Raw genomic sequence first — 11,192 nt, forward strand, 5'->3', positions numbered from 1 at the left:
GATCGAGCAACCACACTTTGTTTCTTACTTTTCCACGACACCAAATTACTTCCTACTAAAACACAATATCCGGACGTCGAACGTCTGTCAGAGGGTGATCCTGCCCAATCAGCGTCTGTATATCCAATGATATGTTCATGGCCTTGATCCTCAAAGAGTAGTCCTTTACAGGGAGCTGACTTTATATATCGCAGAATACGAACAACTGCTTCCCAATGACTATCACAAGGGGAAGTCATAAACTGACTTACAACACTCACAGGAAAAGATATGCCAGGTCTAGTCACTGTGAGATAATTCAACTTTCCAACAAGCCGTCTATACCTTTCAGGATTACTAAGTGGCTCCTCCTGTCCTAGAATGAGTTTAACATTCGGATCCATATGAGTGTCAATAGGTCTACATCCCATCATTCCTGTCTCCTCAAGAATGTCTAAGGCATACTTGCGTTGAGAAATAACAATACATGATCTAGACTAAGCAACTTCAATACCTAGAAAATACTTCAATCTACCAAGATCTTTAGTCTGGAAGTGCTTAAAGAGATGTTGCTTCAAATCGGTGATACCATCTTGATCATTACCGGTGATAACAATATCATCAACGCAAACAACCAAATAGATACATTGACTTGGTGCAAAATTTTGATAAAACACAAAGTGATCAGCTCCACTATGAGTCATGCCAAACTCCTGAATTACTGTGATGAACTTCCCAAACCAAGCTCGAGGAAACTGTTTCAGACCATAGAGTGACCTACGCAATCGACATACAAGGCTACTAGACTCCCCCTGAGCAACAAAACCAGGTGGTTGCTCCATATAGACTTCTTCCTCAAGATCACCATGCAGAAAAGCATTCTTAATGTCCAACTGATGAAGAGGCCATTGACGAACGACAACCATAGATAGAAAAAGACGAACATATGCTATTTTAGCCACAGGAGCGTAAGTGTCACTATAATCTCGCCCAAATATCTGAGTATACCCTTTGGCAACAAGGCGAGCCTTAAGCCGATCGACTTGACCATCTGGACCAATTTTGACCGCATAAACCCAACGACAACCAACAGTAGATTTACCTGCAGGAAGGGAGACAAGCTCCCAAGTACCACTCTTATGTAAAGCAGACATCTCATCAACCATAGCCTGCCTCCATCCAGAATGAGAAAGTGCTTCACCTGTAGTCTTAGGAATGGAAATAGAGGACAAAGACGACACAAAGGCATAATGGGGTGATGATAGACGATGATAACTTAAGAAGGTATAATGTGGGTTAGTATTTCGAGTGGATCGTATACCTTTTTGAAGTGCAAGCGGTTGGCTAGGAGGAGGCAAGTCCGCAGTAGGAGCAGGGTCCGGCGCATGACATGAATCATCTGGGACTAGGGTTGGACGTGGACGGCGATGATAAGTTAGTAGTGGTGGCACTACAACTGGAGATGTAGAAGTAACTGTAGATTCCTCAAAGGTTGGCACAGGTAAAACTTGAGGTATGGGTAAGACCATAGATACATCAGGATGATCAGAAGATGTATAGTAAGGTTGAGACTCAAATAATGTAACATCAGCGGACATAAGATATCGATGAAGATCATGTGAATAACAACGATACCCTTTTTGGACTCGAGAGTAACCAAGAAAGACACATTTGAGGGCACGAGGAGCTAATTTATCTTTTCCTGGGGTAAAGTTATGAACAAAGCATGTGCTCCCAAAGACACGAGGGGGGATATGATAGAGATGTGACTGAGGAAACAGTATGGAATGTGGAACCTGATTCTGAATAGAGAAGAATAGAAGAAGAGGGCATTCTATTTATCAAATAACAAGACGTAAGAACTGCATCTCCCCAAAACCGCAGCGGAATATTGGATTCAAGGAGAAGAGTACGAGCAGTCTCAATAAGATGCCGATTTTTTCTTTCAGCTACACCGTTTTGTTGAGGGGTGTATGGACAAGTAGTTTGGTGAATAACGCCTTGGTGAGTCATAAACTCCTGAAATTGGGAGGATAAGTATTCTAAGGCATTATCACTACGAAAAGTACGAATAGAAACACCAAACTGATTTTGTATTTCAGCAAAGAAACTTTTGAAAATAGAAAATAACTCAGAAAACCCAAGTACATCTTGAATAATCATCAATGAAATTAACAAAATAACGAAATCCTAAGGTGGAACTGACTCTACTAGGACCCCAAATGTCAGAATGAACTAATGAAAAAATAGACTCTGAACGACCCTCAGTACTACGAGAAAACGTAGCACGAGTGTGTTTTCCAAGTTGACATAACTCATAATCTAATGTGGATAAACTAGACAAACTAGGCACCATCTTTTGCAGTTTGGATAGACTCGGATGTCCCAAACGTTTGTGAATTAGATCTGGGGAATCTGTAACGGAGCATGTTGTTAAGGAATTTAGAGGTAAGATAGTAAAGGCCTTGTGATTCATGTCTTGTTCCAATCATCTGTCCCGTACTGCGGTCCTGCATGAGAAAAAAATCATCGAAAAAAGTTATGCATTAATGTAGGGCTTTTGTCAAACGACTAACAGATGCTAGATTAAAAGGAGAACCAGGGACATAAAGAACAGAGTCTAGGTTGACAGAAGATAGGGGTTTGGCTTTTCCAACCCCTTTTGGTTTTGTTTGGATCCCATGGGCTAAAGTAATAGCTGGAAGAGATTGTGAATAAACAATATTGAATAAAAGTGATTTATTACCAGAGATATGATCAGATTCCCCAGAGTCCATGACCCATGTTCCAAGAGTATTAGATCGCGACACACAAGCAAAAGAATTACCCGCAACAGACACGTTTGCTTATTTGCACGATACTGAAGGAACTTATCATATTTTGTCTGAGCAATATGAGCATTATTGGATGGTTGATTAGGTTGAGCACCATATGCTACTGGTGGAGATGTTTGTTTACTTGTGCGATTTCGAAGGAACTCATTATATTCCTTTAGAACAATAGGATCATAACTGGGTGGTGGACCATGCAAAATATAACATATGACACGAGTGTGTCCAGGCTTATGACAATGACTACATTTGGATCGAGGTTTTACCAAAACGCCTCCCCTTCGCCGATTCTCCATAGACTGATATGTACGCTTTTCAAAGGTTTGAGATGCGAGAATAGAGGAGTCAACAATGGGTGATGAAACTACTTTGTGACTGGGAGGTGCCGCAAGACAAAGGAGACGAGAGAATAATTCATCGATTGTAGGAACTGTAGGGCTAGCTAAAATTTTATCACGCACAAAATCATGATCAAGAGGAAGTCCAGCAAGAGTAGGAACTAGAAACAATGTTTGTCTGTTTTCTTGTTGTTTTTCCACATTTGTAGTAACTGGCATCAACGTGTCGAATTCCTCCATGATTGCCTGTACCTGTCCCAAGTAAGTAGACATATCAGATTCTTGTTTCTTTAAGTTGGTCAATCGAGATATCACATCATAGAATCGAGATATGTCATTAGTGTATAAAGCACGAGCCTTTTCCCAAACTGTATAACACGTCTGGAATGGGTGAAACTAGGGCATCAATTTGGAATCAATAGAACGCCATAGGAGACTACATAATTGAGTATCTACTTTCTCCCATTGTGCTTTGACTTTTGCATCTTCCTCACTAGTCTTTTCCTGTACATCTACCACATAAGTCTTGTTCGTTAAGTGATCTTGGACACCTTGACCCTTGCACCACAGCTCAACCGAGGAAGCCCAAGATAAATAGTTTGAACTTCCCAATAAAAGTTTTGAAGTGATTATAGGGCTAGAACTTCCAATCCCCATATTTTTAGAACCAAAAACATCACACCCAAAAGACATTATGCTAAATTTGTCTTGGAAACAACAACAAAAAAAAACTTGATTATTGAGATCTGATTGTCGGAAAATTCAAATCTCGAAGAAAAAAAATCGCCGAAAACAGCCTGGAAATAGCCGGAACCCTAATTTCGGCGATCGGATCTGGTCAAAAATAGTATGGGCCTGGTCGGAATGGCTGGACGACCCCAACTGTCAAAAAAATTCATCAGAAAAGCCCTCACGCACCGGCGCGTGAGCCAGATCTCGCCGGAAACTACCACCTCCGATCGGCGCGTGAGAGTGCCTGGGGTGATGTTTTCCGGTGGTTCTGGCTGGGGTTTGGTCGCAGGAGCTTTTCGAGCCTCGTGGTGGTGTTGGTTTTCGCACAACACCCACAGAAAGAAAAAAGAATAACAAAATCAGACCCAACAATCACCGGAAATTGACATAGACATACGGTGACTTGTTTGTTCTCACCAATGCTCTGATACCATGTGAGAAATATATGAGAAAAATATTATTGAATTGTGTATCTAAACTGTTACATTGAGACACTACATTGGAATCCTTTTCCAATTAGGATTCCTATTCTTATTCCTATTCCTATTCCTATTCCTATTCTAAGTAGGAAATACTTATTTCTATTCTAACAGTACTTATAGTTATTTCTGTATTTATGCCTTTCTTCGCTTAAGTGCGCATTAACTGTGATTTGTGCTTAGGTCCTAGCAAACTTTTGTGATTTTTTTGTTTGACAACAATACCAAGTAAACATCATTGTACAATAGCTCCTGTTTGATTCATGAATCCCAAACCATTTGATTAATTTCTTTTACAACTCAAGTGTGGTGTAGGGTTAATTCTGACACAATGTCTCTGCAGACTGACTGTATAGCTAGAATATCACAAACAGATGGCTCAGTTCTTGGATGGATTCTCCTCCCTAATCTGAGGTTCTTCTATCAACTCTTTCCTAGTAGCATCATTCCAGTATTTGGAATTTTATTACTTCATGAAAAAGTTCTATTTAGAGTGAAATGATGCATTAGCTTCTATTTCTTATGCAGAGAAGGATTGCTACACAATTTGAAAAAGGTCAGTGTCCTATAGCAACTGCTTTAGGTTCTGAGTATGATGTTTACTTGGACCTTTGGAACATTTTCTTTAACACTTAATTTTTCTGCAGCAAATTGATGTGCTGAATGGCATAGCATGGGATAGGGATGGTGACCGTCTTTTTGGTAAGCTCCGTCACATAAATTCTATTGCTCTTCAGTAACATGTATACCACAACGAGGAAATATCATTACACCAAATTATTTTTTTATTCAGTCACAGGCAAATTGTGGCCGAAGCTTTATGAGATTAAGTTGCACCCTTTGAAGACACCGTTCAACGGAGACATCAAGCAGATGTGCATGCCCCCGGCATTTTCATTTTCATGATCCCTGCAGTGGACTATTCTTTTGCAAATTCTGAATTATTCTGTTAGTGCATCGATATTTGGGTCTAGATAGAGAGAGAGAGAGAGAGAGCCACATGCAGATTTTGGGAGTGTACTGTGTACACAGATTTTTGTATATGTACTTCCTTATGCCCAGAAAAGAAGCAAATTGTAGATACTCAACTCAATTATTATTTGGTTTAGAGTAAAATGCAACTCAAGTAGAAACGAAAGATGACGTTTATGGTCGAGTATACCATTCAGCTTTTCATTTGATTTTCAGTTTGATACTTCAAGCTTCAATAGTTGATTACTTGATTAATTTCTTGCAAGATAATGCTATTGGCTACAGTTTGAAAAGCAAAACGAATGGCGCCTTCATCAAGTTTTACTTGGAAAAAAATGATTATTTTGTTGGGACTTGGGAATACCTCCCTGATCAAACACAGTTACAGTCTTTATATATTTTTTTTATCATGTTTTTGTGTGGATCGATTATTTTGGGGTGATCTTTAATTTTTGTTTCTACTGTTCATTTAATAAAAATTTATGGGCCAAAATATTTTTAAATATGATCTAATTTTGCAAGGCAAAAATTGTGTAGTATCTGATTTGCAAGACATAAGTATATAGAAAACTTTTAACCTTATACGCACAAAAGTTTTATATAGATAAGTTGACAAAAGTTCTATATAGATAAGTTGCCTATGTGGCTTCTAATTTGAACTTATGCCTCTATCGGTGCAAATTTCGTAGGAATTAAAATATGTTTTGTAAGATATAACTTTGTGAGTTTTGAATTGAACTTATGACTCTATCGACATAAGTCTCGTAGGAACTAAAATATGTTTGAAAGACATAACTTGTGTGTAGGAACTAAAATATATTTTGCAAGACATAACTTGTGTGGGTTATGAATTTTTTAACGCATAATGTTCTGAAAATGAAGTTATCCTTTCTACCGTAAACTAAGTTATGCCTTGTAAGACATCATATTTCTACTAGGACTTGAGCAACATAACTTGTGTTATATTATGATATAAAATTTCAACATTAGGGTTATTTTCCACCACTTTTTAGGGCGAAAAATAAAGACCACCAATAAATTGAGGCATTGTGCGAATGAACCAATTTTGTTTGAAGATATCCCGCCGCATAAGGATGCCACAATTTTGTTATCTTAAATATCACAGCATTTAAATTACAAAACGTTAATAAGAGTTTTAGTTGAAAACAAACTCTCTCTAACTCTTATTCAACCAAAACGTCTTCTCTAAAAAGGTTTCGCATTCCACTATTGCATTATGTAAGAATGTATCTCAACTTTACAGCCATCATACAGAGGCTCTCGAAGCCAATTCCATTCTTTGGGATCAAATTATGGATTGCAATTCTCACTTGCATTGTTCTTTTCGTCGTCATCTGCATCACTATTCTCTGTGTCATCATAACCAGGCAGCGCCGCCACCATAAAGCACGTAAGTCCTTGAAGCCAATGGGCATGAGAAGTATCCCAGAAAAACAAGTGATAGTTTCTACTAGTAGAGCAACTAAGCCTAGTTATCAATTCAGATTGATAGAAATTCAAGCAGTAACAAATGACTTTGCTGATGAAAACGTAGTTGCTTGCGGAGATTATGCCATTGTTTATCATGCTATCATGTTTGGCAATACTAGAGTTGCAATAAAGCGGTTGCTCAGTTGCAGGTAAATATGTAGACAATTACAATTAGTGCCTTGATAGAACTTAAGCTCATTCAATATGATTTATGTCAATTGTATTGTTAATTAACTTCGAATTTGCAATTAAGGTTCAAATTTTAGCCTGCTTAATACAGGCAGGATCAAATTTTTAGTTGCATCTTATTATTCGATTCTCGCTTCAAATACTGAATGAATGTCAGGACTAAAGCGAAGGAATTTACAGGGGAGGTGGAAGTATTATTGGGACTCAGACACAAAAACTTGGTGAAATTGCTTGGTTATTGTTTTGAAGGAAACTACAGGTACTACAAATACTCTCTCTCTATATATATACTCAATAGCCGTTCTCAATTCATTGAATGCCAAATTTGTTTGTAATTATTCGATCAGGATAATCGTGGAAGAGTACGTAAACAATGGCAATCTAGGGCAGTGGCTTCATGACTGCATCAGTGAAGTTAGCCCCTTAACATGGAGTATACGGATGAGCATTGTGCTTGGAATTGCAAAAGGGTGTGTTTTGAATTAACAATTAAGTTCTTTCTCTTTTGAATCCACATTTTTTTAATTTTGTGCAGTTTGGCTTACCTTCATGAGGATACTGAACCAGCTGCAATAATACATCAACACCTAAAGTCAAGTAGCATATTACTTGATAAGCAGTGGAATCCAAAGATTTCTGATTTTGGTATCACCAATTTCTTAGATTCTGATGAAAGGAGTAATCACCCAATAACACCCCCTCCTGGAATGTCAGGGTGAGTTAGTTTCTTGAAACACTCTGCAATTCTTTAACTTATAAATCTATGTCGCTCGAACTCTTCAAAAATGTTCTCATCTTACAGATCCAACACAGGTGCTATAGCATTTTAAGGCAAGCCCCTCTTTTATCGATTGATTTATAACTTTCTTTTTTATGGCCTGTTTCAGCTATCTTGCACCAGAATATTTATCTACCGGAATTTTAGACGAGAAGAGTGATGTTTACAACTTTGGTATACTTATCATGGAGATCGTATCAGGAAAGCCTTCCATAGAGTACACTACCACAGAAAATGAGGTTAAAATTTTTCTAATCTTTTTTGGCATAATAGCTCATTCAATTCTATTCCTTCCCACAAAACAAGAAAAAAAGGTGACTAAAATGGAGATATATTCAATTTGCAGGAATATTTAATTGACTGGATGAAATCAATGGTGGCAAGCCAACAATATGATCAAATAGTGGATCCAAAGCTACCAGAAAGGCCTAGTATGAAAGAGCTGAAAATATTTCTGCTCATTGCACTTAGATGTGTTGATCCAGATGTCAACAACAGGCCTAAAATGGGAGAAGTGATCCATATGCTGCAGCCGCGCGATTTACTACTCAGCGATGTAAACGTGATTCCTCTGCTTCATCATAACTTCAAAAGCATTAATAAAAACGAATGCGCTTAATCTTTATACACTGACTGATGCATATGTTACCGCTTATAATGTATGTCGAATAAGTAACCTAAAGAATAAGACAGATAACTTGTTATTGTAACATGTTAGATCACATTATCACACTAATAGTTTGGAAACAGAGAACCTTTAACAGGTAAGTTTGTCCAAGAAAATTTTGCTAAAGTAATTGAGTTGTGGTGCCAACATTCCTTTGTTTACTCATTTAAGTCACTACTGCTTAGAATGGGCAGAACAGAAAGATTTTGTTGGAATATTAATCTTCTTATTCGAGTAAATATCATGAAAGGTCACTCAACTATATAAGTTCATATTATAAAAATTACTTTATTTTTCCTTTACATACAAATCACTTAACTATGTTCATATTAACTTAAATTACAAGAGGAATGCGGAGGAAAAAAGATAAGAGAGCAAGACCCAGGAGGCTCTATATCTATGGAGTCTCATCATTCATACCTAACGAATTGATGGGTATATTCATATCATAATAAATAGTAAAAACTAGCATTCTTATTGAGACTTTTACTCATAGGAAAGAAAATTGATTTATAGATAAAATCAAATATGCAATATTTACCGACAAAAGTATTCCATTATTGGGGAAAAGGCACTTGATTTTTCATTGCATAAAAAACACTTATCCATTCCCTGAAATTTATTCTTGCAATATGTAAGAATATTATTTATTTATTTTGACGTTTTTTCCTAGCGCGCTCAATACTTGCTGTGTTGGTCAATGGTCTGATACAAGTTTTTTTTTTTGTTTAGCTGGTGTTCTATACCCGTATTGGAGTCCAACTAAATTTTGACTGAGAAGTCCCACAATGAGAGGTAAAGCACTCTCTAACAAAGGTGACTTCGTTTAGAGGACTCAAACTTGATATCTCTGATTAAAGATGAAGAAATACTTATGGCTCCACCACAACCCTCGTTGGTCTAATACAAGTTACTTTAAGGATATTGTTAAGATGTTTATGAACAATAGAGACAAATGTAATAATATTGACCCATTTGGCCATTAAAGTTGATAATGCAAGGTGGCTCAACAAATATGATAACCTTAAGCAGAACTTCAATGAGTTGACCTTAAAGGTTTTTGTTTAAAAACACAAAAAAAAAGTTCATCAAAACAAAGATTTAATTTGTACAAAAACAAATTCTGAAATTCATATTTCAGTCCATTCTAGTTATAATCAATTAAGATTTAGTTTGAAATGGTTAGTCCCCATTAGCTTAACAGTACATTTAATTAAATTCAGCTGAGCCTTTAATTAAATTTGTTCAAATTCTAAGATTATCTACTTCAAAGGAGTCCTAAATCTATGATAATAAATAAGTGTTATTATGCTTATATACTCCTTTTTTTTTCTGCATGAACATCTCATCGAATCCAATATGGACTCATATTCTCAGTATCCTCAATATTTGGTTGGTGAGTATAATATTTCGAGTCAGCCTATTCAATTGTTCACAAGAAAAGGGAAGATAATACTTGAGGTCTCAGGTTCAAAATTCAGTGGAGATAAAAAACAGTAGGTATTTCTCGTTATTTGTGCTAGTCTGCCTTGGTGGACAGAGTTACTTGATTCCTATTGTTGGTGGAAAGTGGTAGGTATTCCGTGGAAATAATCGAGGTGCGTAAAATTTGATCTGGCACACGTATTCCGTGAAAATAGCCGAGATATGCGCAAAAATTGATCTGGACACCACATATTTCGTGAAAATAGTCGAGGTGCTCAAAAATTAATCTGGACACCACAATCATTAAAGAAAACAAAAGAGAAGCTAATATTCGCTATGAGCATGGAATGCACCCATTGAAGCATAAATGGATTAAAGACTCCAAAATAGTCCATCCCTGAGTTCTTCTCTGAGATTAACTTATATCCCTAACAGTGGATAAAAAAAATATACCATAGAAACAATTATTAAAATAATTATTAGAGTTTGTTTAGGATTCTTCTTTGGTTGCCAAAGATAAAAAGATTTTTTCACCACTTTTTTGTCTTCATTATTTTCACCTCGTTCTCCATCAACACCATTGAAGCAATTTGAGACAATCATCAATGATAACTTCTTACTCTCTTTTTTTTTCTTTTGAAAATCCAGACTAGTTAATCTCATAAAAAAATTATTCATAACTTATTAAGTCTTCTTTCTAACATGAAAAAGTTTTTGGATAGGTGTTTTCATTGCTTCAGACTATCTTTTCTCTTCTTAGTTCATTCAATCGACAACACAAAAACAAACATTGATCCAGGGGCGGAGCTACACTGCCTTGAGGGTGTCCAATTCGCCAGAAAATTATACCGTACACCTAAGCAAAATGTTGTTCAAAATAGTTAAATTTAATACTTTGGACACCCTTAGCACAATAAGTCACAGCGGCCTTGTGGTCTAAGGCTCTCTTATGAAGCCCACACACGCATGTTCGAATCCTTGCAGTTACAATATAATCATTTTTGAATGAGCTCATATTTTATTATTCCTTTTGACTTTCTAAATAATAGTTAGTAAATTTATTAAAAAATTATAACTTAAAAATCTAATAAAGCTAATTGAATTTCCAATGAATTTAACTCATAATAGTTAGTATTTTTGTGCACCTTTCCAATAAATTTAACTTGAAAGCGATAATAGGGCGTCATGCGGAAGTTTACAGTTGCAAATCATGACATTGATAAATCAGATGACAAAAACTTATACTAAAAATATATTATTATTATATTGTTTAGCCAATCGGCCTACATATGAAAAAACTAATAAAAAGAA

General features: G+C 36.4%; 2 protein-coding genes across 2 annotated transcripts in view; both read left to right on the forward strand.

The window, feature by feature from the left end:
- Positions 1 to 5,546, forward strand: part of LOC102603583 (glutaminyl-peptide cyclotransferase-like) — a 12,061-nt gene extending 6,515 nt beyond the window's left edge. The window contains exons 8-11 of the mRNA XM_006362603.2: positions 4,703 to 4,773; positions 4,888 to 4,915; positions 5,007 to 5,061; positions 5,153 to 5,546. Coding sequence (XP_006362665.1) covers positions 4,703 to 4,773; positions 4,888 to 4,915; positions 5,007 to 5,061; positions 5,153 to 5,265 — 267 coding nt within the window. The 3' untranslated portion in view covers positions 5,266 to 5,546. The remainder of the gene's footprint in view (positions 1 to 4,702; positions 4,774 to 4,887; positions 4,916 to 5,006; positions 5,062 to 5,152) is intronic.
- A 1,030-nt stretch (positions 5,547 to 6,576) lies between these two features.
- Positions 6,577 to 8,408, forward strand: LOC102579597 (probable serine/threonine-protein kinase At1g01540). The gene is made up of 6 exons (XM_006362616.1): positions 6,577 to 6,971; positions 7,169 to 7,270; positions 7,359 to 7,481; positions 7,547 to 7,726; positions 7,899 to 8,028; positions 8,136 to 8,408. The coding sequence occupies exons 1-6, from the start codon at positions 6,577 to 6,579 to the stop codon at positions 8,406 to 8,408; spliced, it is 1,203 nt and encodes a 400-aa protein (XP_006362678.1).
- The last annotated feature ends 2,784 nt before the right edge of the window (positions 8,409 to 11,192 follow it).

This window comes from Solanum tuberosum, unplaced genomic scaffold (genome assembly GCF_000226075.1).
Source record: "Solanum tuberosum cultivar DM 1-3 516 R44 unplaced genomic scaffold, SolTub_3.0 scf00400, whole genome shotgun sequence".
Lineage (NCBI taxonomy): Eukaryota > Viridiplantae > Streptophyta > Magnoliopsida > Solanales > Solanaceae > Solanum > Solanum tuberosum.

Coding starts and splice junctions, on each gene's coding strand:
- LOC102579597 (XM_006362616.1), top strand. CDS start 6,577: ATGTATCTCAACTTTACAGCCATCATACAGAGGCTCTCGAAGCCAATT. Junction 6,972..7,168: donor AAGCGGTTGCTCAGTTGCAG/GTAAATATGTAG, acceptor AATGAATGTCAG/GACTAAAGCGAAGGAATTTA. Junction 8,029..8,135: donor ACACTACCACAGAAAATGAG/GTTAAAATTTTT, acceptor TTCAATTTGCAG/GAATATTTAATTGACTGGAT.